The sequence below is a fragment of the Equus przewalskii genome, chromosome 24, assembly GCF_037783145.1.
Source record: "Equus przewalskii isolate Varuska chromosome 24, EquPr2, whole genome shotgun sequence".
NCBI classification, from domain to species: Eukaryota; Metazoa; Chordata; class Mammalia; order Perissodactyla; family Equidae; genus Equus; species Equus przewalskii.
This window is the reverse complement of record NC_091854.1, coordinates 8,752,970-8,777,194: the sequence shown is the minus strand read 5'-3', so window position 1 is coordinate 8,777,194 and position 24,225 is coordinate 8,752,970. Positions and strand designations below refer to the sequence as shown.

The window sequence follows — 24,225 nt, the reverse complement described above, 5'->3', positions numbered from 1 at the left end:
TGTTTTAACTGTACAGTTCCTGAGAGAGAACATGTACGTCCTTAAGAAAAGTTTATCTATTAAATTACTACTGAAAAACTATCATCTCCCTAACTCATAATAATCATAATTAAATACATGAAATCTAAAATAGAGATATTAGCTATGCCATGGTTCTAATATATTCTAAAGAAGCATAGTGGAAACTACTACTTTTGGAGAAGTTAACTTTTTTGTCTTGATGCTATTAAACAAATCAACACTTTTAACCAGATTAAAAAAAGATAAAAGCTTTAATACTAAAGAAGCTCAAATATATTAGGCAAAGATAAAGTAATTAAAAGAAAATTAGGCAATACTGAATACTGAATCAGCCCTCATTTTGACATAAAAACCTATCATGTAACTTGAGACAATACTTTATAGTTTTCTTCTAGTGGAAGCCAAATGAAAATATATCATTAACTTTCTAGTTGCCAAATAAAAGGAAAACTTTGCTTCCTAAAGAATTTTTAAAATTTTGTAACCCAAATATCTTTATTACGAAAAACATTCGTTGTTTAATTTACTTTTCAAGAATCTCTCTAGTTTACGGTTTCTAATTTGAATTATTCTATTTTGATGATTTAATTCTTTCATATCCAGAAAGATTAATTGTTTTAAATATAATTTAACATAGAAAATTTAATCTAGGTTTGCTTATGAAATCTGTGGTCAAACTACCTATTCTACTTGTATTCCTATATCTTGATAGTTGGTTTAATAAGAAAAAATCATAGAACTATAACAATTAGAGCTGAAACGGGCTCTAGAGATTGCTAGTCTTCCTACCAGGAATCCTTTTCTTTTTACTTCTGAACTCTACTTGCTATGTAGTACGTCTTCCATTAAAAAAAATGTTCATAGATAACCATTAACGAAATTTACTCAATAAGGGACAACTAGTATCTCAGACTTGGTATATTTTCAGTCAAAAGTTAATAAATTTGATGTTGTAGTCTCTTTATAGTGAAATACACAATTTCTATTATTTCTATTATTATCTTTTGAAAAATCAAAATAACTTACAAATACTTTTTTCTGATCTAGCAATCCAAGGATCAGGATACCTTTGGTTGAGAATGATCCATCTAGTCCAATTTCCTAATTTCTCATATAAGGTATGTGAATAAAGCAACTTTCTAAGCATAAATAATTGAACTCAAATGAAACACAACCTCAAGTGGACTATTTCCACCAGTGATAAAAATAAGAAATGCTTCACACTATAGACATTATAATTTTCTTTAAATCTTTTTTTATTTAGAGATTTTTCTGGTAAGGAGATATACCATAGGAAAGCAATTTCACTGGCAGTGAGGTATGTATATACTCTACCAAAATACTCCTTATTTTAACTGTTTTTAACTTTATTTACATACGAAGAAAAGTATCAATGCATATCCTTGTTTCAACTATAGTATTAGCCATACTACATGAAATAAAATGAAATGGTGCTTGCATACAAAAACTGTTATTTGTAAAGGAATCTGATTTCAAATTAAAAGAAGTAATTTGTTTTTGGAAAGAGTTTAAAAGAAGAATCACAATTCATCATGACCAAGACATCTGCACCATATATTTTCCATTCCTCACAGCACATTTATTTCAGTAATTCTGTTATGTCGGTTCTTAGCATGAGCATAGTGTTACACGATTTTCGTACATATAATCACATCCAAAACAAGTTCTAAAATTTAAATTGTAAACATTCTCATCATATGTAGAAATATTTCAATTGGTGTATTAAGTTTTGCTAACTGATCAAATTTGGAAGAGAATATAAATGAGAAAGCCTATTCTAAATTGTGTAGTGAGCACTGTTTATTAATTACATTTCTACAATGTTAAATAAAGTAAGAGGCAAACCTGTCCTGTAAGCATGTCAAATTTTAGGTAAAACATTAAAAAGAAACAAATCTGTTAACAAAAGGATGTCTTGCAATAAAGAACATTAGATTTTTTAAATCTATTATGATACAAAAATGTAAAGGGTAAATAGCATCTTTGTTGACAAAGTAGGAGGTAGCATGGATGCACCACTTTATTGTCTGAGAAATGCAACTGGAGTAAAGAATATTTCCTTACCACAAATAATTTCCAGGACTATGTACATATTTCTTTTAGAAATACTTGTTTAAACAAATCTCCCTCCACTTTTTAGTATAAAAAAAACCGTTCCATGTGATTTTAAAAAAACACTTACACATCTAGATAGAATAGTACTCTGCCCTATTTGAGTGAACAGTCTCAAAACTATGAAGTACATGATATTTAATGCCCTAAGTTGAGTAAATTTAGTTAGCAGTTCATGGTATTATACAAAACACTAAATACATACAAACAAAATATAATATCTTATTTTTCAATGCAAGTCTTGTGGGGAATAAACAGAACCTTGATTCTGGTAACACTGCAGAAAACATAATTTTCCAGTAAGTCTGTCTTTAAGTATCCATGTGCAACAGTTTATTAATGACTGCTTACATGTACTGATCTTTTATTGAGTGAACACAGTTAACTGACAAAACTTAGTAAACCTTAAAAACACATCTTCCACCCTATATAAAATATATGGACTACTTACTGTTTGAAGTACTCAATTTGCTCTGATGTCACTGTAATTCACTGTTCCCCATTTTCCTGCTTTAGTATTTATAAACGGATAATTTAATGTGGTTTTAAAAAAAAGACAAAGAATTTCAAATTTACATCCAATTCAAACTTGCTATTTAAAAAGTTTCCTTGTTCTATGAAGCTGCTTCTGCCATTAGTAGAGAAAATGAAGTTTCTGTAATGGAGGCAGGCTTTTTAAGTAGTGACGTGACTTCCACCATGCCAGCTCCAGTCCGTGGAAGATTAGCGTTTACAATGTGTCGTTGTAAGTGCTTAATCCAGTCTTCCTGAACAGACAATGGTCCACGAAAGACTAGGCCACAAAACCTACAGAAGAAGTTGATAACAGTTCTCTTAACATGACCAATTCCCTTTATTTAAAACCAATTCACATAACATTCATAAGCATAAGAAACAAATCTTACCATATATTGGAGATAGTAATTGACCAGAGATTCTAAACACATATAAAGTCAAAATGATTTAACACAATATCAAAACTGCCAACTTACATGTTTAACAGCTATACTAACTCCACTAATATTTGTAGAAGTGGGAACATTATTATTAAGTTCAAATTAATTAAAAGACCTTAACACCTACACATCTTAAAACATTTAAAACAACTATAATTTCATATGTACCATTCTTTTCAAAGACCCTTCCCCAATTGAGAATTCTTTAAACTGCATGAGGGTAAGCATGAAGGAGGTGTGAATGAATTTCTATAGCTACACTTAGAAGTATAAGTGGAGAGAAAATGTGTTCCCAATAAGCAGGAACTCAAGACAATTTAAAAAAACACCCAAACTAAATAAAATTAAACTAAACAAAGCAAACAAATAAAACAAAACTTCATTCATCAGTTGTTGAAGTACAGCATATTATGAGCTGAATGAGATTTTATTAAGTCTGTCTCCAAAAGTTCATTTATAACTTGATTGTTGAGAACGCACCTTCTGCCACAAATTAAAAATCCCAAATAAAATAGCTAATATGAGTCAAAGCAAAATCTGAAGAAATTGCGCAGATTTGGCAATACACACATATACCTGCATCGGAGAATGTAAACCTCGTCAGCACCATGAGGTAATGTTAGCATTTTCTTCTTGCTTCCAGATCTTGACCTTGATTTCTTTTGCTTACAATCTAAGGCTAAAAAAGGGAAGAGAAATAAAACATTTCTTATATATTCCAAAATATACATATACACATATATTTCTAGAGAGGTCAGACCATCTAAATCAAGTTAGAAAAAGTCTGCATTTATTTGTATTCCCTGAAGCATGCACTAACTTGCAGCTGGTTCTCTAACAGCAGTAATATTGTCTGCACACTTCTTCCTACACTGCTTTTCCAAATAATGCTTTACCATACCAAACTAGAACCGAGAAAATAGAACTAAATAACCTGAAATTACTACATTGGTCAATTGTTACAATAATGATCATCTTTTCTCTTATGATCATACATACATTATTTTAACAACTGGTTAAATCTTCCTTATTTCCAGGAAAATTATAATCTTTTCTTTAGATCATTAAATTAAGTTTGCATTTGATTACTACTCCATTAAGTAGGCCTCACATACTTTGAAAATCTAGTAAAGGAACATCAACAATGTAATAAGACCTTCAATGAAGAACCAATTTTATAGCAATTCACTTGGAATTCTATAATAATAAATAGTTCCTAAACTATATACTGGCCGTCGATTTGAAAGGGCAACAAAAGCTCAACTTTCATTTTTTAATTCAACCTGTAATGCATATACAACCATATGTTTTATTTTACTGGAAAATGAATATAAATCCAGATTACCTCAAAGAAGTTTACAAATGAATCAGAAGTTTAATGCTAACTATTCTTTACAGTTTTTTTTCGTTTTACATTTTTTTCTATAGCTTATTTTTAAAATGTGATTAAAAACGGGGGAGAAAAAGATTTTTATATTAAAGTGAACCAAGATTTTAGTGATAACTGTTCTTGAAATTTCTCCACTACTTTGCTTTTCCTTCAATCATTTATTCCAAAAAATCTAATTTAATAAAGAAAAAAAGATATTTTTTATAGGTAGGAATAGACAGGACATAACATTTTATTGGTCTTTGAACACAACCACACCATTCCTTTGGTCAAAGGGATGACAGTATTCCAGGGTGCTGCTGGTCAATTAGCAGGAAGAAAACGTGAGTTTATCTCTAGGGGTTCAAAGGGGAGGGAAGTAAATGTAACAGAAGAGTTACCCAAATTGGCTTTTCTTCTGATAACCTGTCATGTGAAATCTCCTGGAAAAGTTGTAGGTAAGAGAGAATAGGAACTGGCTATTCAATGATTCTGTGAAATGAAGTCGCTCAAAGTCCAGATTCCAAAAGAACAGATGCTCCTATTACAAAACCAGTAAACATAGTTCCTTATCATAGACAAGTGACAATGCTAACGGAAACGTCATATAGAAAACTAAAAACCATGAGAAGCCTAAATCTCATTCACGCTCCTGGTCTCCACTTGCTGTCACCTTCCTCTTCAAAAATAAAATCTAAGGCCCATGGTCTTTCTCTGCTCATCTGCAGAAAAAGCATCTAATAAGTAAAGAACTACAGGAAGTCAAGTTAAGTATTAAAGAATGGCTAATTCCAAGCTAAACAACCAAAATTTGGAATAGAAAAATCTTCTAAGGTTCTCATTAGTTATGTCAGTCAAGAGCCTGGTACATAGCAGGAACTCAACAAATACTTCTGGAGTAAAAAATAAAGGAAAACCCAGTAATTTAACCTTTCACATTTAGGCAGCATATGAATGGAAATTTGTTCTACCTCTATGTAATATAGATAACATTCCTGTAGAACACTTCGGCATCATTTGTTTAAATTAATATGTTGCTAGCAGTCACACAAATTCTTCACTGATCAGTCTAGCTTATGTGTAGAATCTAGGTTCTTCACAATCAGTAGGAAGAGTGAGGTATCACGTACTTTGTAACCAGCACCTTCTTTTTCCTAGTTACTTTCGTGAGCAATTTAAATTTAAGTGGATTTTAAAGCAATTCATACAGTAAAAGTAAAGAGTTTAGGGAACTCAAAAAGTGCTACTAGATGTCAGCTACTCTTCCCCTATCTGTAGTATGAACCACACATAATCCCTCTCTCTGTTATGGGGAAGAGCAAGCATTTGGTATATCATGAGATTACAGGCAGAATCTTACTTTGATGAAATTGCTAGTTGTCAAAATTGCTATACTATATTCAAATTTCTTTAAAAATGTAAATAAATTATTGTACAATACTAATACAATTCATTATAACAATCATTTAAAAATTTGTTCACAGAATGCTAATGTTCGGTGTGCAAAGCAAATTGAGGGAGAAGGGAGGAAGGTGATGGGGTATGGAAAAGAATGTTTTATCAGTTACAAAGCATTTAAGTTACAATCAGATGCTGCAATACTTTAAAAATGTGGAACTGGACATTTACTATCACATGCAGAAACGTTTTTTACTTTAATAGAGAAAAAATAATTCTTCTGACTTTTGATGTTATATGGACTCTAGAAACTGAAGTTTAGGCTATTTTATGAATGATCAGATCTAAATTTTAAATAAGAATGCATGGTTTCTGTATTAATTAATATTTGAAGGTATTGCAACTTTGGAAAGTAGGACAACTCTGCCAGCATATGATTGAGAATCTCCAGTATCCAAGGTTCCAAGTAAGTTTAGAGAACCACACACATTGGGAATCCTGGAAAACTTCTCCATAAAGTAAGTACTGGAAAAACCTGAGACCTCTAGTAATCATATCTAAATGCCTCAGTGTCTTAATATCTCCATGATCACTTTTAAATTTCTTATCCCCCGAAATGTCACGTATGTATTTTAAAACGTAAAACATGAATACATCCTACAAGAAGTTTTTTCTAATACCAAAATTCAACTTTCACCCCTGCAATATTGCCCAAATAGTCTAGAAATAGCTGTAAAAAAAAATGAGCATTTAATATATTATTAATATGCACAAAAAGGGGACATCTATATAGGATTGTCTACACAAAAAAGGTAATTTACACAAAATGTTCCACTAAATGAAAAATATGATGTACAATCACATCTATTACACAAATGTTTTAATTTAACAGATTTTATTATATCTAGAGGGAAAAGCAGTTTTATTCTGGACTGTACCAGGAGTCACTAGAACATTAAAAACAGAACATTACTAACACATTCAGTTTAGTATAATGGGGCTCATCAATATTTGTGATAAATAATCAAAAGTTTAACAAAGCTGTTTATATTAATAATCTGCCAAATAGATAACTAAATATAACATCTTTCTTTGTGATAGAATTTTATTTGCACTTATTTGTTAATGTCAAAAAACAAAACAAATGCACACCTTTTTTCTCTTCCAAACTATTTTAAATCTAACATTGTTTCTATATTTGAAATTTTAAAACATACTAGATTTATTTTATAAATTGTTAGTTTTCTTCTCCTTGACTATAACTGCTTCTTTAGAAAGGAACAAACCCAGTCACTCAAACCTTCCTACTCAGGGTGGCAGAAAATGTTTAAGTGATAGTATTCACCAGAAGACTGTAAAAAAAAGTTTGCAGTTATCTAATTTATAAAGGATCTGAACTGCTACTGGGAATATTGTTATTCTACTTGCAAGAAGAATGAATTGAGCTGTAAGGTCATACAGAAAAAGTTTTAGAATATACCCTCCAGTCAAACAGTTGTTTTGCTCAAATAGGAATGAAAGAGAAATACATTGATAAGCCCTCAAAAAGAATACCACACTGCTAATCTATGAATACAACAATAACGACATATACATGTCTAAAGCACTAAACCAGATCAGTGAAAAAGCAAATCAATACAACAGACACAAATTCAAGTCTGTTTTCTGAGACATTATGTAATTTTATACATAGAAGTAAAAGGATTTACTTTGGGCTCTAACATTATTAAATAAATCCTTTTGCCCTTTCCACCTCTCTGCCCATTATATACAGTAATTACTTCAATGAATTTCATTTTCTTTTTAATTCACTACACAATTGACTTCAAAGAATAAGAATTTATTTCTTAAAAACATCTGAAGCTTCTGTTGTAAAGAAGCACATCATAACTAAATTGACATTCACCACCAAAATATTTTTATTTGCAACCATTGTCCTCTTCCCATTTAGTTAAAAGCCCTGTTTCATCTGTTTCCTTTCTAACTGGTTGTTGACATCTCCGGGGTAAAGCAAAACTTAATATAACGGCCAGATTATATATATCTAAAATAAGAGGCACGATATAGCCCTACCAGGGGGAAGAAAATTTCTTTTCTACCTAGTTGGCCTGTATAATGTGAGTAGGCAAGAGTAGCTATGAACTCTTTCAGGAAGACAGAAGGGATAAAAATGACATAAATAGGGAAGCCATCATTCCACCACCATTAACAAGCTGGTGGTGAAGGTGGTAGTGGCAGTGGTGAAGTGAGAAGAGGATGCATATGTTCCGAGGGGTACACAAGTGTGAGATGAATAAATAAACTCAATTCTAGTTGCTGCCATTAATCCTTCAAGGTTCATAAGCCCCAAGCATACAAAAGACTGCAAATAGCATTTTCTTTCCCTCAGCCCCAACTGAAAAAGAAGCATGGCTTTTTTGGGGGGAGAAGAAACACGTTAGCTTGTACAAAATAGGGATGGGGGAAGGGGAAGCCATCTGTTGAGAAGCCAAATTCTTATTTCTTCAGTGTACACTTTTCTTTTTGCATAAAGTGCCTACAAGACAGACTTCATGGGTGCACGTGCACTTGAATAGGGTCCCACACTTGGTTTAATGCTCTGCTGTCACAGTCTTGAAATTGTTAGTAATTTTTGAACATGCTCTACATTTTCATTTTGCACTGAGCCCTGCAAACTACATAGCCAGTTCTGGGTCCTCAGTACCTACCACCCTAAATGAAAAGGTAGCCCCCAGTTCCACCTCTTAATCTCTTGGCCCATAAAAAAAATAGCTATTAAGAGAAAAACTGTTAAATCCTACTCTCTGCAGACCATTAAAATTGGAAAAGACTTTCCCACTCCCAAGACCAATTCTTTTGTTCCTAGTTACACACTGCCATAATCAAACCAGTCATTATTCCCAAAACATACATATAAAGCAGTTCAAGTGGTTTATTGTTATGAAAAGCAACGTTCCCTTTCCAATTAGAATTAAGCATACAGACAGATACACTATTAACAACCTCAAAAGTATACTTTCACCATCATTTTCCCTTGATATTTGCACTCTAAACCTGGATATTTTTTTCAGGACCCTAAATTTCTTCCATCAATTTTTAGTTTCCATTCTCAATAACTAAAACACAATAACTAACCCAGAATCACAGAGCAATCACGACAAAGTTAATTAGATCCTGCACGACATAACATTTTACCTGGAAGAGGATGAAATGCAAAAAAACTGAAAAAGCAGATTTCTTTTGTTTTAAGTATGAGGTTTGTGGCTTAACAACATTAGTTTATAAGAGACAGGTAGCTTGAGTTTGCCTTATAAAGTAGGAGGTTGTATTAAGGGTAGCAACAGCCTTACATGCTTGGTTCAGAGAAAGAGTTAAAGCAAATGAAGGTAGCTTTTTAAACTTGGGTCTACTTGGGAGAAGAAATAGTACATTCAATTTGTAGAAGCCTCTGCTATTTCAAAGTAGAGATGATTAGTAAAAGAGTAGTTTGAGCAAGTATTTTCAAGATGTGAAGGGAAAAGCTAAACATAAATATGATACCTTATTCACACATTTTTATAAACAGAAATTGGAGGCAGTTAGTTTTTCCAGCTTGCCAAAAGCTAAAAGCTAACAACACCCTAGCTACAAGTTGCTTACTGGTCAGTTAAGAGTTAACAGGATAGCAAATGTATTATTTCTCTGTGGTAACAGGTAAAAAAACCCCAATTTCTCCTTAAGGACTTGCATGCTGTTTTAGTAAGCAAAATAGGCACTCATCAGTATCAACCACTTTTCCAAGACACATCTAAAATTGGAATAAACATTAAAATACATAATGACAAATCTGCTTTATGTTACTTTTGTTTAGAATTATCTGAATATAATCACACTCCCTGCCCTCTAAAAGTCTCAGTATTTCCAAAACATTTCATATTTAGCAAGAGTAATTGAATAATTGTTCCTGATTACAAAATTAGTTAAGAAAGGGAACCACCTTACTTTAAAATTTACATTAAATTATCTGTAATATAATCACGTTCAACTTTAAATTAGATGGGGTTCACAATAATTATAATAGTAAATCTAAATGTCACAAATTCATGATCCCAATAGATCTGATTTGGTGCCACAATTAAATATATATTGTAAACACTGGGTAGCAAGAATTAACCTTATTCCTCAAAATCCAGACACAACACAGAAATAGTACATCCTACTCTTCCTCTTAGATAAATGAGGGACCACCAGTCTCCAACAAGCCATCCTCTTGCCATAACCTCCAAAAGAGAAAGTCTATGTAGTATTTTACTACTTCCATTAAGTTACTTAAAACAGATTACCTACATTTTCGCTCTGGCCAGGAACATGCCTTGTTACAATAAGGTCTAACTATATCTTAATCCAGATTATAAGCAGCATTCAAAAAATGTTAGACTAGAAATCACAGCAAACACAACACTACAACTAAGGATATAAATATATTAGACACGTTAAAAAAATCCAAACATATGAAAATCCAATTAAGTCAATTGTTTAAAAAATCAAAACAAGATACAAAAAGCAAGACTCAGAAAACTAGTAAGTAATAGAACCCCAAGAATGCGCGAGGACTAGTTAAGATTTTTTTGAAAAACAAGCTGTTGGCCAAAAAAGATTATCAACCAAACAGAATTCCTAAATTTTATAACCAATAACCAGCAAAAGCAGGCATCATTAAATGTAAATATTTTATGCTACAATGGTCCTCTTAGGCTCCATTCTCCAAAAACAAACTTACTGATTCAATAAGTGTGGTTATTTGCTTTCTTATAGTGGATGGCTGGATGATAAGGTGCTGGTAGATAAACGACAGCCAGAGAAGTAATGAGGCCTACCCTTCTCTTACCAGATACCATGGTAGCAGATTCATTAACTATACTGGTATAACCATTCTCAGTGACAAGATTTAAAACCTTGAGCCGTTTCTGTCTCTTTCCTCTTATTCTTCTACCTCTAACTAACCTGCAAATTCTTACTTTACTTTCATAATACTATCCGTACATCTGCTCTATTGTCATTGTCCTGGTTCAGGGCTCCTAAAATGATCTTACCTACTACAATCTTTCCACCTCCCCACCAAATCTGTTAACTTTTCTTTAAAAGGCAGTTTTAAAAACTTTACTCAAATTCTTTAAAAAAACATCCTTCCTGGCTCCTCACTACGAAATTAATTTCAACATAACAAATTAGCACTCTAGCATTCTATGTCCTTACCTATCCACCTCTATTCCCTATCTCCTATTTCTTGCTATTTTCAATGAACTTCCCACATTGTCCCAGGTTGCTTCCTCCAAGTATACTCCTTCCCCACTCCTGACCCCCATTTCCATTTCAATTAGCTTTCCTTCAGGGTCCAAATCAAATGTTACTTCCAAAAGCTTTGCTGAGTCCTGGTCTAGCAGAAAGTATCTTCTTCCTCTGAAATTCCACAATACTTCATGCACATCTCTCCAATGGCACTTAAAATTCATCTTGTATTATATATATATATATATATATATATATATATATATATGTGCTTCCACTATATTGTAAGATCTGATTTATCTCTAGTATTTAGCATAATGCATAAACCACAGTAGGAGCTGAAAAAAATGCTTGTTGAATTAGTGAATAAATCAGCCAATCACTTTTTCAGTACTGTGGGCAAATAGCCCAATTCTTGATGGCATGACAAAACAATCAGTATCCAAATGATTAAATTATATTCAGTCTACTGTTTAACAAGGCAGAAATGAGACCAACATTTTAGAAATATTACCATCAAAATGGTCAGGATAAAATCAAGGTTGACAATCGTCTTCAATTACCTGGAAAATTTACTCAACTGGAACATTCATTACTTTGCTAATCCTGAATAAATGATTTATTACTGTACAGATAAATATATACAGATATACACTTTTAATGAAGAACAGTACTACAGAGATAAGTTATAGCCAAGAAAACAGAGAAATCCATCTTTCATTGTATCAGGGCTATCTTTTTAAGATACAAGTTTGACCATGTCATTCCCTTATTTTAAAAATCCTTCAATGACTTCCTAAATTTTTAGCAAGCATTCAAAGCATTAAACCCATCTTTCTAACATTACCATCTTCCCAAACATCTATAACTGAATCTCCCAGCACCTCTTGAACTCTAAATTTCAACCCTTTGTGCCCACACTATGTTCTTTTCTCTACCTGGAATGTCTACGTCATCTCTTCTTCCTAAAACTACTCATCCTTCAAGTTCATGGTCTAGATGAAACGTTCTAAAGCTTTCCGTAACAGTACACTTATCCTTATCCCACTGCATCATGATTATGTTTATGCAGCTGCAGTGCAGGGTCTTTCTAGCCTCAGAGCTAGCACAGTCCAGGCACAATAGAATAACTAAAACTTTCATTGAATGAATGAAAATTTCCTTTGACTACTGGTTTCATTTTTCTCTGTCATTTTAAACATAATGAGAAACATACCAGTATGAACTATTTTTATCTTTTTTCTTCCTTTTTGAGGTTCTATTTACCAATGAGACAAACAGTAAAGGCAGCAGGACAAAAGGAACCAACTTACTTCCCAGCTCCCCTTGAAAGGAGGCCTAGACTAAAATAAACACCTCGAACTCCTTCAGCACTTAGAACAAATACACCACTTATTTGTATACTATCTTGCACAGTTCTCTAATTTTGATAGTTTTGTATGTGTTACCAATAATGCTTTCCTAAGTTCTTTGGTGACAGGCACATGTCTCATACTTCTCATGTATCCCCCATACAGCCAAGTCTGGAGGAATTATCAAGGTATTTGCTTTAACTAGCTAGTTTTCTCCATTAGAGTTTAATTATAATAATAAGATAATTTTCTACTTGTATTCTTTCAGGCTGAATGAATCACTACAAAAGCATACAATTTCTTGAAGATGTAATGTTATAATACATTTAAAAAGACACTGCAGAGACACTCATGAAAGAACAAGTATTAATGCACCTTCAGAAGCTTTCGCAATACTATTCTTTTCCTCTTTCCATCACAGAGGAAAGTGTTCCTATAGCACTTTCCACAATGTAAGAAAAACTTTTCTGGTGGCTTATATATCTACTCAACACACGGTACTGTGTTATATGTTCATTAGTACTTATTGTTACAGGCCTCTACTGCCAATTATATCATTATAGCTTAAAACAGGCAAAAGATCTGTTAAGTAATATGCAGTGGATAGTGTGAAAAATCAAACACTGACTTTCCTAAAAAAGAATATAGATATGTTGCACTAGTGGTATTGACTGAAAGGGTGTAGTACCAATTCTTAAGCTATTTTTTTCTCATGGGAAAAGTCATTTTTTAATTGTGATGATGAGTCTGTTGTAGAATAGCAACAATCATGCTTTACTTCTAGAACGCTATCATGAAAGTGTTCTGAAAATAACGAAATGAAGACCTTCCCTAAATACATTTGCACATAAAATATTTTTCTTGTATTATTTTAAATAACTAGAAATTTCCAATTTACTTTAATTACCGAAGATCAACATTTGATTAAAAAACACTATCTACAGATAAACATTTGAAAACAATGAGTAAAGAAAACTCATTTGCTGCCACAGAAGTATTATGATTTCCAAAATATAACTATTGTCAATTCCAGTCAGTACCAGTCCCTAAGAGGGAGAGTCACTTAAGGAGAGTGTCTGCAATCTGTGGGTAGTAACTTCTTACAGGGTGGTAAATCAGTTTACTGGGTCACGACCAGCATTAATTTTTAATGAAAAAGAATAAAATAAAAAACATCAGAGTGCATCACACTCAATTCAGGTGAGTGAATGAGTGAACAAGTGAGTATGTCTAAGAATGCGAGTTTGCATATGGGGTCAAGATATAAAACAGAGTTCCAATCAAAATGTTGAACACCAATGTTATTTTTTCTTCTTTTCAAGAGATAACAGATTGCTATGTATCACAGGGAAGCATTGTGCAAAACACACATTCATCTTACTGATGTATTTCCTTTTACAACATTCTCTACCCAGACTTTAATTATTTCCATTTCTTCAACTGTTGAAATTCATTCTTTGACCTCAGAATATTGTTTTTTGGTTCCTGGTTGCAGATTAAGTTAATAGACTACACTTTGCCTTACATAATTTTAAATATTTTAGAAATTTTAATAGCAGAGTAACCATATAATTTATCGTCCAATCTAGGACACTTCTGAAAGAGACACTACTACTTGGTTGGGACAACAGGGTTAAACCAGTCTGCATGGTCACTTCATTAACTAACTTAGTACTACTGTGTTCTTAATATTGCCAGTATAAAAAAAGACATCATTTAATTAAAATATTATTAAAGCATTTAATATGAACTATGTGATTCTGATTTTTAATGAAAATTACATAATGTTTTTATTAGACTGCATAAAGAATTAACCAGGAAAAAATGGGTATAAACACATAAAACATTAATCTAAAGAGAACAAAACCTGAAAAAGAAGTCTACCAATAGTGCAGTCTATATTAATTGGAATAAATTCCTGAATAAGAAGTATGCCTTGAATTTACAATATAGGACATAAAGTAAACCCTTCCGCACTAGTCTCTTTAGATAAAAATCCATTAAAAAAAAAGTAAAACATCTTTGTAAATGATTATCCACAAGTGAAGGCACATGGAAATTATTAAACAATTTATTTGAACTTGCCCAACAGATGATAAACTGGGTCAGTTCTGGGCAAAATTTTAATCTGTGAAGTTTATTCTTTTTTGACAATTTAACTTTGTCCCAAGTATGGCTACCTCTTCCATGTCATTATTCCAAAGTTTTCCTACTTCATCATTTCCTTTTACTAAAATTAGGAAGAATTTTTTATTTTAATTTACATTTGTGACCATATAAATTAGTTTTGATATTAACAGTTCTGGCATTTTAGGAACTTCTAACTCAAAAAAAAAAAAAAAGATTTCTTAGGACTCCTGATTCCCAGTTCTGTGTTCCTTCTACTTTGTTTTTATTTTGGCATCTCCCTTTCTTGGTTTTCCACCAGAGGAAGGGTCCCTGGATGATAACTTCTAAGGGATACGCAAAGCCTATATATAGAAAAATTCTTATCTGTGGATGAGTAAGTGCATGTTTTTGGGACAGAGCCTATAGCAATGACCCAAAAAAGATTAAGAACCATCATGTTTGAACTTTTGAGTCATCAGTAAATAACTATTTGGGGAAGCAGGGGGGCATCCTTTTCAGTCTATTCAGGCTAACAAAAAAATCTCTCCCCTTCGAAAGGCCACCAGTTCCCACAGAAAAGGCCTGGAGCTGGTGGCTTATAAGAAGACTTAGAAGTTATTCTACCACAGGTCACTAGGCAGGCCTTCAGCATTTAGTCTAGGGATATCTAAGTTTTTTCTTCAAGATTAGGTAGTCCACATAACTAAAAATCTACATGAATGAGGACTGCCTGAACTGGGAACACAGAAACTAGACATTCTTCTGGCGGCTTTAGTCCCTACCTCTTTTCCCTTACATTGTTCCACTTTTGTGATACATTTGGATTAAGGTAAGGTCTTTTAAAAATGATTTTGCATTTTATTCATCAAAATAGCACCTACATGTTCTTGAAAAATAATGCTTATTACTCATATGAATTGTTGAAGCCCTTATAATAACCCAGTGGAACCCTCCAGGACCAGAGGTTGGGACCACTGCTTTATACCAGTGAAAGTGATATGGGAGAAGAGAAGAGGCATGTAGAGTTTCTAAATATAACATAAAATTCTCATTTGGAAAACAAAAAACATTAATAAAGCTGATTAAAAAAAACTTCCTAGTTGGCATGAAAAAGCAGCAAAGACATCTTCTCTGTCATTCCACTGGTCAAGAAGATTTTAAAAAGCAGGGAAAAGTTTCAGCATTTCCAAGAAAAGGGAGCATGAGTTTTTTATTTTTCTTAAACGGGTATGGGCTATGGAAAGCACCACCCTAGACATTCTTCAGCTTTTCATTTCCCTTCCCTTTGCCCTAGAACTATCAAATACACACTTTATATTTTCCTACACTTCCGATATTTTGATCAGTATTTAATGATATTTTAAAAATAATATCTTTTTTCTTATATCCAAATAAATGTATCCCCATTCATCCTATATACTTTTCTCTCTAATAATGAAATTTTTTAAAATAATAAAGTGTTCATTAGAATGCACCCTAGGTCAATGGAGGGTTACTATCAGCTATTTTAAAACAATTAATCCTATGTTTTGAAGGATTTTCAGATAAGGTAAAAGCCGTTTTTTAATGGACTGCAAAATCTGTACCAGAGAGATACACCTCACCGAGCATTTGCATAATCTGCCTGAACTGCCAAAATGGAACACTGTCATCTCTTCCAAGCCTAACCATTTTCTTGGGTCTCTGCTCTAATTAGATTCTTATTTATTCAGTCTTCACCAGAAAGTTCCTCACCTTAAACCCAACTTCATTTTAGGATTTTCAATTGCTTTCATTCTGTATGTTGTAGATAACAGTGATTAAAAACAAAGGTCTAGGGTAAAACAGCCTTGATTTGAATTTCAACTTTGCCATAATTAATAATTACATGAGTTTGGGCAACGTGCTTAAGTTCTCTAAGCCCTCGTTTCCTGTGAAATTGAGAGAATTATAGTACCTACAATGCATATGGTAGTAGTGAAGATGAAATGCTATGCACGTAAGCTGAATAGCATAATGCCTGACACTTAGTAAGTTCAGTAAAAGTTAGTGGCTAAGAGAACAATAACGATGATTTTCTGTTCCTGCAGTCTCTTACTATCACTGCCTTCCTGACTCTAACGTCTGCAATCACCTTCCAAGCCTGATGAAGGTAGGAGTAATATCATAAAAACTAAAACCTTACTGTAGGAGGACTAACCCAGTAAAGTAAAACTCACTCTATTCCTCTCCTTTTAATATAAATGGTCAGCAGTCATCCCTGGTCATTTGTATATCAAGTCAAAGGATAAAGCAAAGAAAGACAGTAGCATAAATACAAGTGTTTTTTTGGTAGCAAGAACATATTAGATGTGAGCCATAGGAAGACATGAGAAAGAACAAAAAAGTTGGGAAAACAACAATTAGAAGGAAGCAGAAGGCAGTGATCTAAAAGAGCAAGAGAAATAAAAAGACTCGATGGAAAATTTTAGGCAAAAGGATTTATATAGATCTATTTAGAAAAGAGGGTATATTTTAAGATGTGAGAGAAACGGGATTTGCCAAAGCAGGGTATTCTGAAAGGTTACAAACGAAAAGAGCAAGGCATTTTGTAGGGTAAGAAGCAGTATTACATATGAGTAAGCTAATAAAATTTTCAGACTAGCAGTATGAAGAGGTATCTGCAAGGTTGGGCTAACCAACCAAAAATAACACAGAAATGTGCATGTTAACATTTATGGGCGTAGCTGTATTTATTAATCCTAAAAATAGTTTATAGGGACATTAAAAGAAAAAATCTATTCAGTTGTCAACATGGGCCATTATTAACTCTTGCCCCTTTAAAGATCTGATCTATAGACTAATGAAAACTCATTAGTTTGCTTAGTTTTCTAATCAAGCTACATATTTGAAATTTCACGATAATTTCCTTTTCTAATAAAGTATATCCCCAAGCTGGAATTTTTTTTTTTTTTTACCAAAGAGAGGTGTCTTACTGGAATCTACTAACAAAAATAAATTTAAAAATGAAAAATAGTATAATTTAAAAATCAACGGGAACAATGTAGACTCAAAAGTTCTACACCTCTACTGAGTTATTTTTTATAAGAGCCAAATGAAAAAGAATAACTTGCTTAAAATTATATCTAACAGTTTACAAGTTGCTGAAATTTAATGTGTATTCAGACTCAATTGCTGCTTACCAAAGAAAGCTATAAATATCATCTGAATTAGCACCAGTCTGGTGAGAAAAAAAGTGTATCAAACAGACTTGCTGTGTTATCTGTTCAAACATACCTGTACCAGTCAAAAGTCCAGCACTCTTCTTTCGTGCATAAGCGCGTAAGTGGTTGGACAGGCTAACAGCACTTGTAAACGTCGTATTGCAATGCACACATGTTCTAAGCTTCACAGGCATACCTATCATTCAAAAGAAAACTATAATCCAGTTCTCACTCCAAAAAGTGAAATTTTCTTAGCTAAAAGCGTGAAGAAAAGTACCACAATAAAGATGGTTTAAAAAACGTTCATTGAATTAGCTTAACTTAAAATAAGGAGGGGGAATTGTTAACTATTATTAGTTTGTAGTTAGTATTTAGAGCCAACCCACGCTCTTTGGAAAAATGGAAGAGGAATGTCTTGCACCTCTGAGCTGCTCTGGATTTAACACCTATTATCACTTTCTTGCAGATTTCTGTGTTACGCAGATCATTTCCCTAAACCTAAAATACAATTCTGTGATTTGAATAGCACAGTTCTGTTGAGAAGTTTCAAAGCTTACAACATAACCAATAAAAAGAATTAGAAAGTCTAGTTGACAAAGTGGTAATTAAAGTGTTTTACCCACAAAACAGTAAAAGGCTCAATACTAAATTAGGCTTTCTGATGAAGGCTGGGAGAAAAGGTGGTAAAACACACCACTGAACAGCTGTTAGACACAACATTTTATTCAGGGCATTTTATGTTCATTACTCTGAATGCGCAATCAATAATGAAAGTTAATGATTTGAAGTTTTTTGCTAAAATCTTTGTGCTAAATAAATGATCAACAAGCTAACATCTTCGTCATCACAGGGAAGTAAACAGGTTGAAACAATAACAAACTCCTAACTTCTGATGCAACCCTCACTCCCCCAACACATTTCACTTGGCTTCTTCAACATTATTGTGATAGCCACAAGTACACCTTCCCTCTGAAGTGTACTACACCTTTGTCAACACAGCTAACGTATCTTCCTTATATTTTATCCTTCTGAAAAACTGACTTGGAAAGACTCTCTTCGTACGAAAAGAAAGAGATCTATTAACCAGAAGCCCATACAAGATAAACTGCTTTTCAGACCACTTACAATACAACGCAATCTTTCCTTAAATCAAAACCGCATTACGAATGTCGTCTGCCCAAAGTAAACAAATCAAGATTACAGTAATTTTATTCATTATTAATCCATTGATCAAATACTTTTCCTTTAGACACATTCAACTCAGGGCTAAAATTATGAGACCACCGAAGTTAATCTTCAACATTCTCAACCTCCAAAGAAACCTATAAAGACGCATAAAATTATTCTAGTCTAAAAGAGTAAACCAGACTTTACAACACCAAATAAAGGTTGGCTACTTTATCTGCCACATCATTTGCCAATACATACAAAATGTTCCTTTGAAAAGGAAAAACTATTGGTGCATAAGCACTGAGCTAGGTCACCTGTTCCGCTCCATTGGAACACTATTGTAAAATCTAAAACCACAAACAAACGTTTTATACTCACAACAGTTCTCCAAAACCAAACTATCCCACAATACAATGAAGAATTGGAGAGGAAGAAGTTTCTTTGGGTTAATCACAACACACAACAGACACCAATCCATTCAGCTTAACAAGTCTGTTTTGTTTTACCTAAGCAGTAGGAAAACCAACAGCTAACTCTTGAAAATATTATCACTTTGCAGCACTGGCAAAAATAGGACAGAGGCTTGCCTTTTCAGTAATGCTATGCTTTTGAACAACATCAACCTCCCATCCACAGAACCATCCCCCAGCCATAGCAAATTTTATTTTTACAGATCAGCTTTTCGTTTGTTTTTGTTCTCACCTTACATTCTGACCAAGAAATAAGGCAAAGAGAATTCAGAGTGCTGATGATCATCAACTGATGATTTATATAGAAATGACAGTATAACCAATCTCTGCTGCAAAAAAAGCAGCTTAAATAAAAAGATTCTAAAAAAGTATTTTCTACAAATATTCCATTAAAGTAAGCATAATTAAATTGTGTTTAAATTATACAAGATAAATGTCTTCTTACCTGAGTGCATAGTCAAGTCCATTTTTTGTGGGTGATACATCAACGGACTGTCTTCACTTAATGGAAGAACACATTTCTGAACAAATCTCTTTCTTGCAGTTTGATTATGAATCTTTTGAGGAGAAATAGCAGAATTCCTTTCTTCTCCCATCCTTTTATTTTTAAGCAGTTCTATCAGTGTAAGAGACTGATTCTTTTTTCCACTGGGCAGTTCTGGTTTTGTTTCATCATATTCATTTAGGAAATTCAGCCCTTCTTCCTCTGACGCAGATACTGATAAAGCTTCAGTCTTTAGGCCATTACGGTATGCTTCAAGAGGTATAACATTTTGAGATAGAAAGTCATCACTTGATGCAAGTTTTTGAGCTACAAATGGTCTGGGAATAATACGTCGACTGTTCAATGCCTTTAGGATTTTTTCATATTTTTCTTCATTTTGCATCATCTCATTCAGAACACATATTGGAGATTTGTGAGCATCCCATTTGGTCTTTCCAAGTCTTTTCAGGTGGCCTCTAACATGATTTGATAATCCAATTTTAGTATCAAACCAACCACCACAGAGCTGACAAGTATGTTCAGAAGTGGTTTCAGACTTCTCTATAGCTAAAAAAAATTTTTTAAGAGTAATATCAGAATTTTTTGTAAATTGACCATCTTAAAGCCAATTAACTCTGAAATATGAAGTTATGTGATTCTAATAAAGACCAAATTTGAGCAAAACCTTCAAATCCTTTGAATTTGAATATAGACATATTAGCTCAAATTATCTACATGAAAACTTACCTTTTCTAACTCGTTTAACAGGTGTCCCTGTGCCAGTTCTTTTGAAATGTTGCATTTTATCACTTGTAGCTATTTGTTCTGGTGATACAACATGACGGGCTTCATAGCTTAATCCTGCTCTGTGAAGATGTCCCCGGACATGGTTTGACAACCCAACACCTGTTTCAAATGTTGCTGGGCAGTAAGGACACGATTTCTTCTCAAGAGACAAATCAGTCCAATGAAAAACAGAACTATGCTTTGACAATGAAGTTTCCGCATTTTCTAAATGCTGAGGATCGTGTATCTCATGCAAAAAGTTATTAGTTCCAGCATCTTCATAATATTCAAAATAAAAGCCATCGTTTTGATCATAACTAAGGGTAGCATTTTCCCCAGGCTCTTGGCCTTCTATCTTGCTTTTAAACAGAGGGAATAAGTTTACATGTTCTTGATTAATATCATTATAAGTTTCATCTTCTATAGCCTGTGCTGTATAGTCACCTAGCTCAACATTATCCCAGGAACTTTCATCTTCTGTTTCATAGCTATCTTTCTTTTCAGCAGAATTAAGTTTCTGTAAAACAACAACAGTCATTTTATGCAAGAAATCCGGATAGCTATCCAAATCTTCTCCTCCAACAGTTCTTCCCTTCTTAGATTCCCTAACTACTCTCTTTACAGCTACACGCCTGTGGTCTTTAAAGCTTTCTGGCCTTTTGGTGTCAGAGTTACGAGGGTCTGAAATAAAACTATTGTTGTGAGAATTACTTGATGATGAAAACAGATGTAAAGAATTTAATGAACTACCTTCTTCTTTTTTGAAATGCAGAGGATATGATTCACCTGATTTTTTGATCATCCTGTAGTTTTCATATTTGTGTCTATATAAATAGTTGCTATTTGCCTTGGCATTAGATTTTTCTTTTGCTGCTTGCTGGAAATACTTAGGTTTTTGGTCAATGCTGCTTTTAATCATAACAGTCTTGTGAGGAGAGTTGTTTTGACTGCACACGTTTACACCTGACTGGGCAATACTTTTCCGAGCTTTTTGTATTCTGTGTGGCCGCTTATGGAATTTTGAAAAATTACTTGGTTGTGAGGATGATCCAAATGTTCGCTTTACATCTTGTTTTAAAGCAGAGTTCTTTGGAAATGTGGTTGACTGTTGTTTAACTAATGGTTTAGTGCTATCAGTATCTATAGATTCTTCAAGGATGTCACTTTTTCTTTTATCAAGTCCAAGAGGACTACCAAATGAATCAACACATGATGATGAATGCAAGTACTCCACGTGTTTTTTTAAAATACTTCTGGCTGAAGTAGTAAAAGGACACATCTTACATATGTAGGTAGCTGATTTTTTGGATGTTCCTATAACAGAGTCTTTCATGAAAGTCTTTTTTTGCGTTTTTCTCTGGGCTACGTCAGAACTGACAATAGGGCATTTTACCACTGCTCCATGGGCAATGCCTCGATGGCATTCTAGTTCATTTTCTGTCACTGCCATGAAGTTACACTCCTCACAGCAGTAGTACCTTTTATCTTTTTCATGGGTTTTAGCATGCTGCACAAATGTTTTAGGGCAATTGGTACCAAACACACACTGAGGGCACTGTAATCGTGCACTTCTTCCTTCATCCTGAAGTTCTTTCAATTCACGAATTTCCTCCATCAACTTTTGTCTTCTTTCTTGGTGGATAATCATATGCTTTAGAAGTGAGTTACGGTCTCGAAATGTCCGTCCACACTCTCTACAAGCATACGGCCTTGGGACATTAAGATGACGAAAGTGACTATTCCCATCTAAATGATACATCATATGCCTGTGGAGGTGCTTTTTCTCCCTAAAATTCACATTGCACTTTGTACAGGGGTAGAACGATGGCTCTTCGGTGCTGAAAGTAGCAGGTGACTCGGAATCACTTTCTTCACATTTCTTTTTTAAGGTATTTGAAAGAAAAGTGCTAGTATGAACAGGTGAACTGTCTTCTCCACACTTATTTGAGTTATAAATTAGATGTTGAAAAGCATCCACAGATTCCAAGTCTTCATCAGTTGATTCAGGCTTCACTTTTGATAATGTATATTTCTGTGAGTCTATTGCTTGTAGTTCTTCATTCTGTTCCAGAAAGTCTACTTCTAGCATTTTTGACTTATTGGGTATACAATTAGAATCACTAAAGCAATCCTCAGTATAACGAGTTATCTTGCTTACATCCATTTTTCGCTTTCTCTTTTTTTCTAGACCTACTTTAGAGTGAACTGGAGCTTTATCCACTGTGTCTTCATTGGTCATAAGAAATTGAATAAACTCTTTTTGGGGGTCCCAGTTTGTATCATTTTCTGACCTAAATTCATCTGTACCTGAGGAAATTCCTGTTAATGTATTGACACAATCATCTTTTACCAATAAATCTTCACTATCCTCACCCACCTCTACTTGATTTATTAAAGTGCTATCTGACTTCATACTATTCCCTACTGAATTCTGAATGTCACAACCAACTGAAGCAGAGGTAGGTAGTTTTTTAATGGAATGAGTTGGATTCTTAGCATGTGCTACATCTGATAACAAAAATAAAACTTGATGTTGACTTGCTTTCTGTGGTGTAGACAGCTGAAGATCAGCTGCTACCTTCAAAGACGAACAAGATTCTGTTGTTGGCTGATCCACAGGCTGTCCAGTGGTTAATGAAACACTGCCTTTATTCATATTGGAAGTCTTAGTTAAAGAGGAGTGTGAAACTGGTCCATTAACAGCAGCTCCTTTAGGCAAGATAAAGTTTTCACTAGAAACAGTAGGAGCACCAGCATGTATAAATAGAGTAGACTGGCCTCCACTTAAGGCTTTTTCAGATTTGTCCTTTGATAGTTCTTCAGGCAGAGTGAACGTATGATTTTTCTGAAATGATGTTTGACAATCTTTTGGTTTATGAACTCCACTCTCTTTGTCTGAGATGAAATTGTTGTCATCTAGGAGTTCTTCTTTAGCACCAGTAATATCGGTGTTTATCTTCAAATCATCCATATTGTTGGCAAGCCCATTTAATACATTTAGTCTAGAAAATGGAAAAAAAAAATTTAGATTTGCATGAAGGAAAAAATACTATTAGAACATATGGAGAGTTGAAAGTATACATTTTTATTAGCTTAATCCTACTCGTTATATTGAGATTCATTTTAAAAAACTGAAAGACTTTAAAAGTGTCTCAAAGGTGAATTTTTTCTTTGTGCTAGGCAACAACCACCACCCAACACTGCATATATACAAAATGTCTAGGGAACAGCAACATATACACAGACACAAACGATATAAATGAATATGCTACATACTGAAAAAGCAATTTTAAATCTCATATATAAATTGCTAATAAAAAGATTATCTCATTTAAGTAGATTTATTAGAGACAATCACTCCATACGAGAGAACAATGTAAACCGTTAAACATTGCAGAGCAGTAGAAGTTTTGTCACTTAAAAGTTCATTCCTGGAAGAAGGTAACAAAACACCACTCAACAAAGAAATTTACTTGAATGAACATATGTGCTATCAACATCAATGGCTAATGTATGAAAGAGTACTC

General features: G+C 33.5%; 1 protein-coding gene across 17 annotated transcripts in view; it reads right to left on the bottom strand.

Moving 5' to 3' along the window:
- Window positions 1-1,259: 1,259 nt before the first annotated feature.
- Window positions 1,260-24,225, bottom strand: part of ZNF644 (zinc finger protein 644) — a 118,617-nt gene continuing 95,651 nt past the window's right edge. For 8 of the 17 annotated variants that reach the window (XM_070592199.1, XM_008531656.2, XM_008531655.2 and 5 more), the window contains 5 exons: window positions 20,660-23,700; window positions 19,874-20,479; window positions 17,862-17,984; window positions 3,687-3,789; window positions 1,260-2,961 (listed from right to left, as the gene is read on the bottom strand). In XM_070592199.1, the coding sequence (XP_070448300.1) occupies window positions 2,769-2,961; window positions 3,687-3,789; window positions 17,862-17,984; window positions 19,874-20,479; window positions 20,660-23,669 (4,035 nt within the window). In that variant the 5' untranslated portion in view covers window positions 23,670-23,700 and the 3' untranslated portion in view covers window positions 1,260-2,768. The remainder of the gene's footprint in view (window positions 2,962-3,686; window positions 3,790-17,861; window positions 17,985-19,873; window positions 20,480-20,659; window positions 23,701-24,225) is intronic. The other 9 variants (XM_070592205.1, XM_070592202.1, XM_008531659.2 and 6 more) reach the window with 2 other exon arrangements.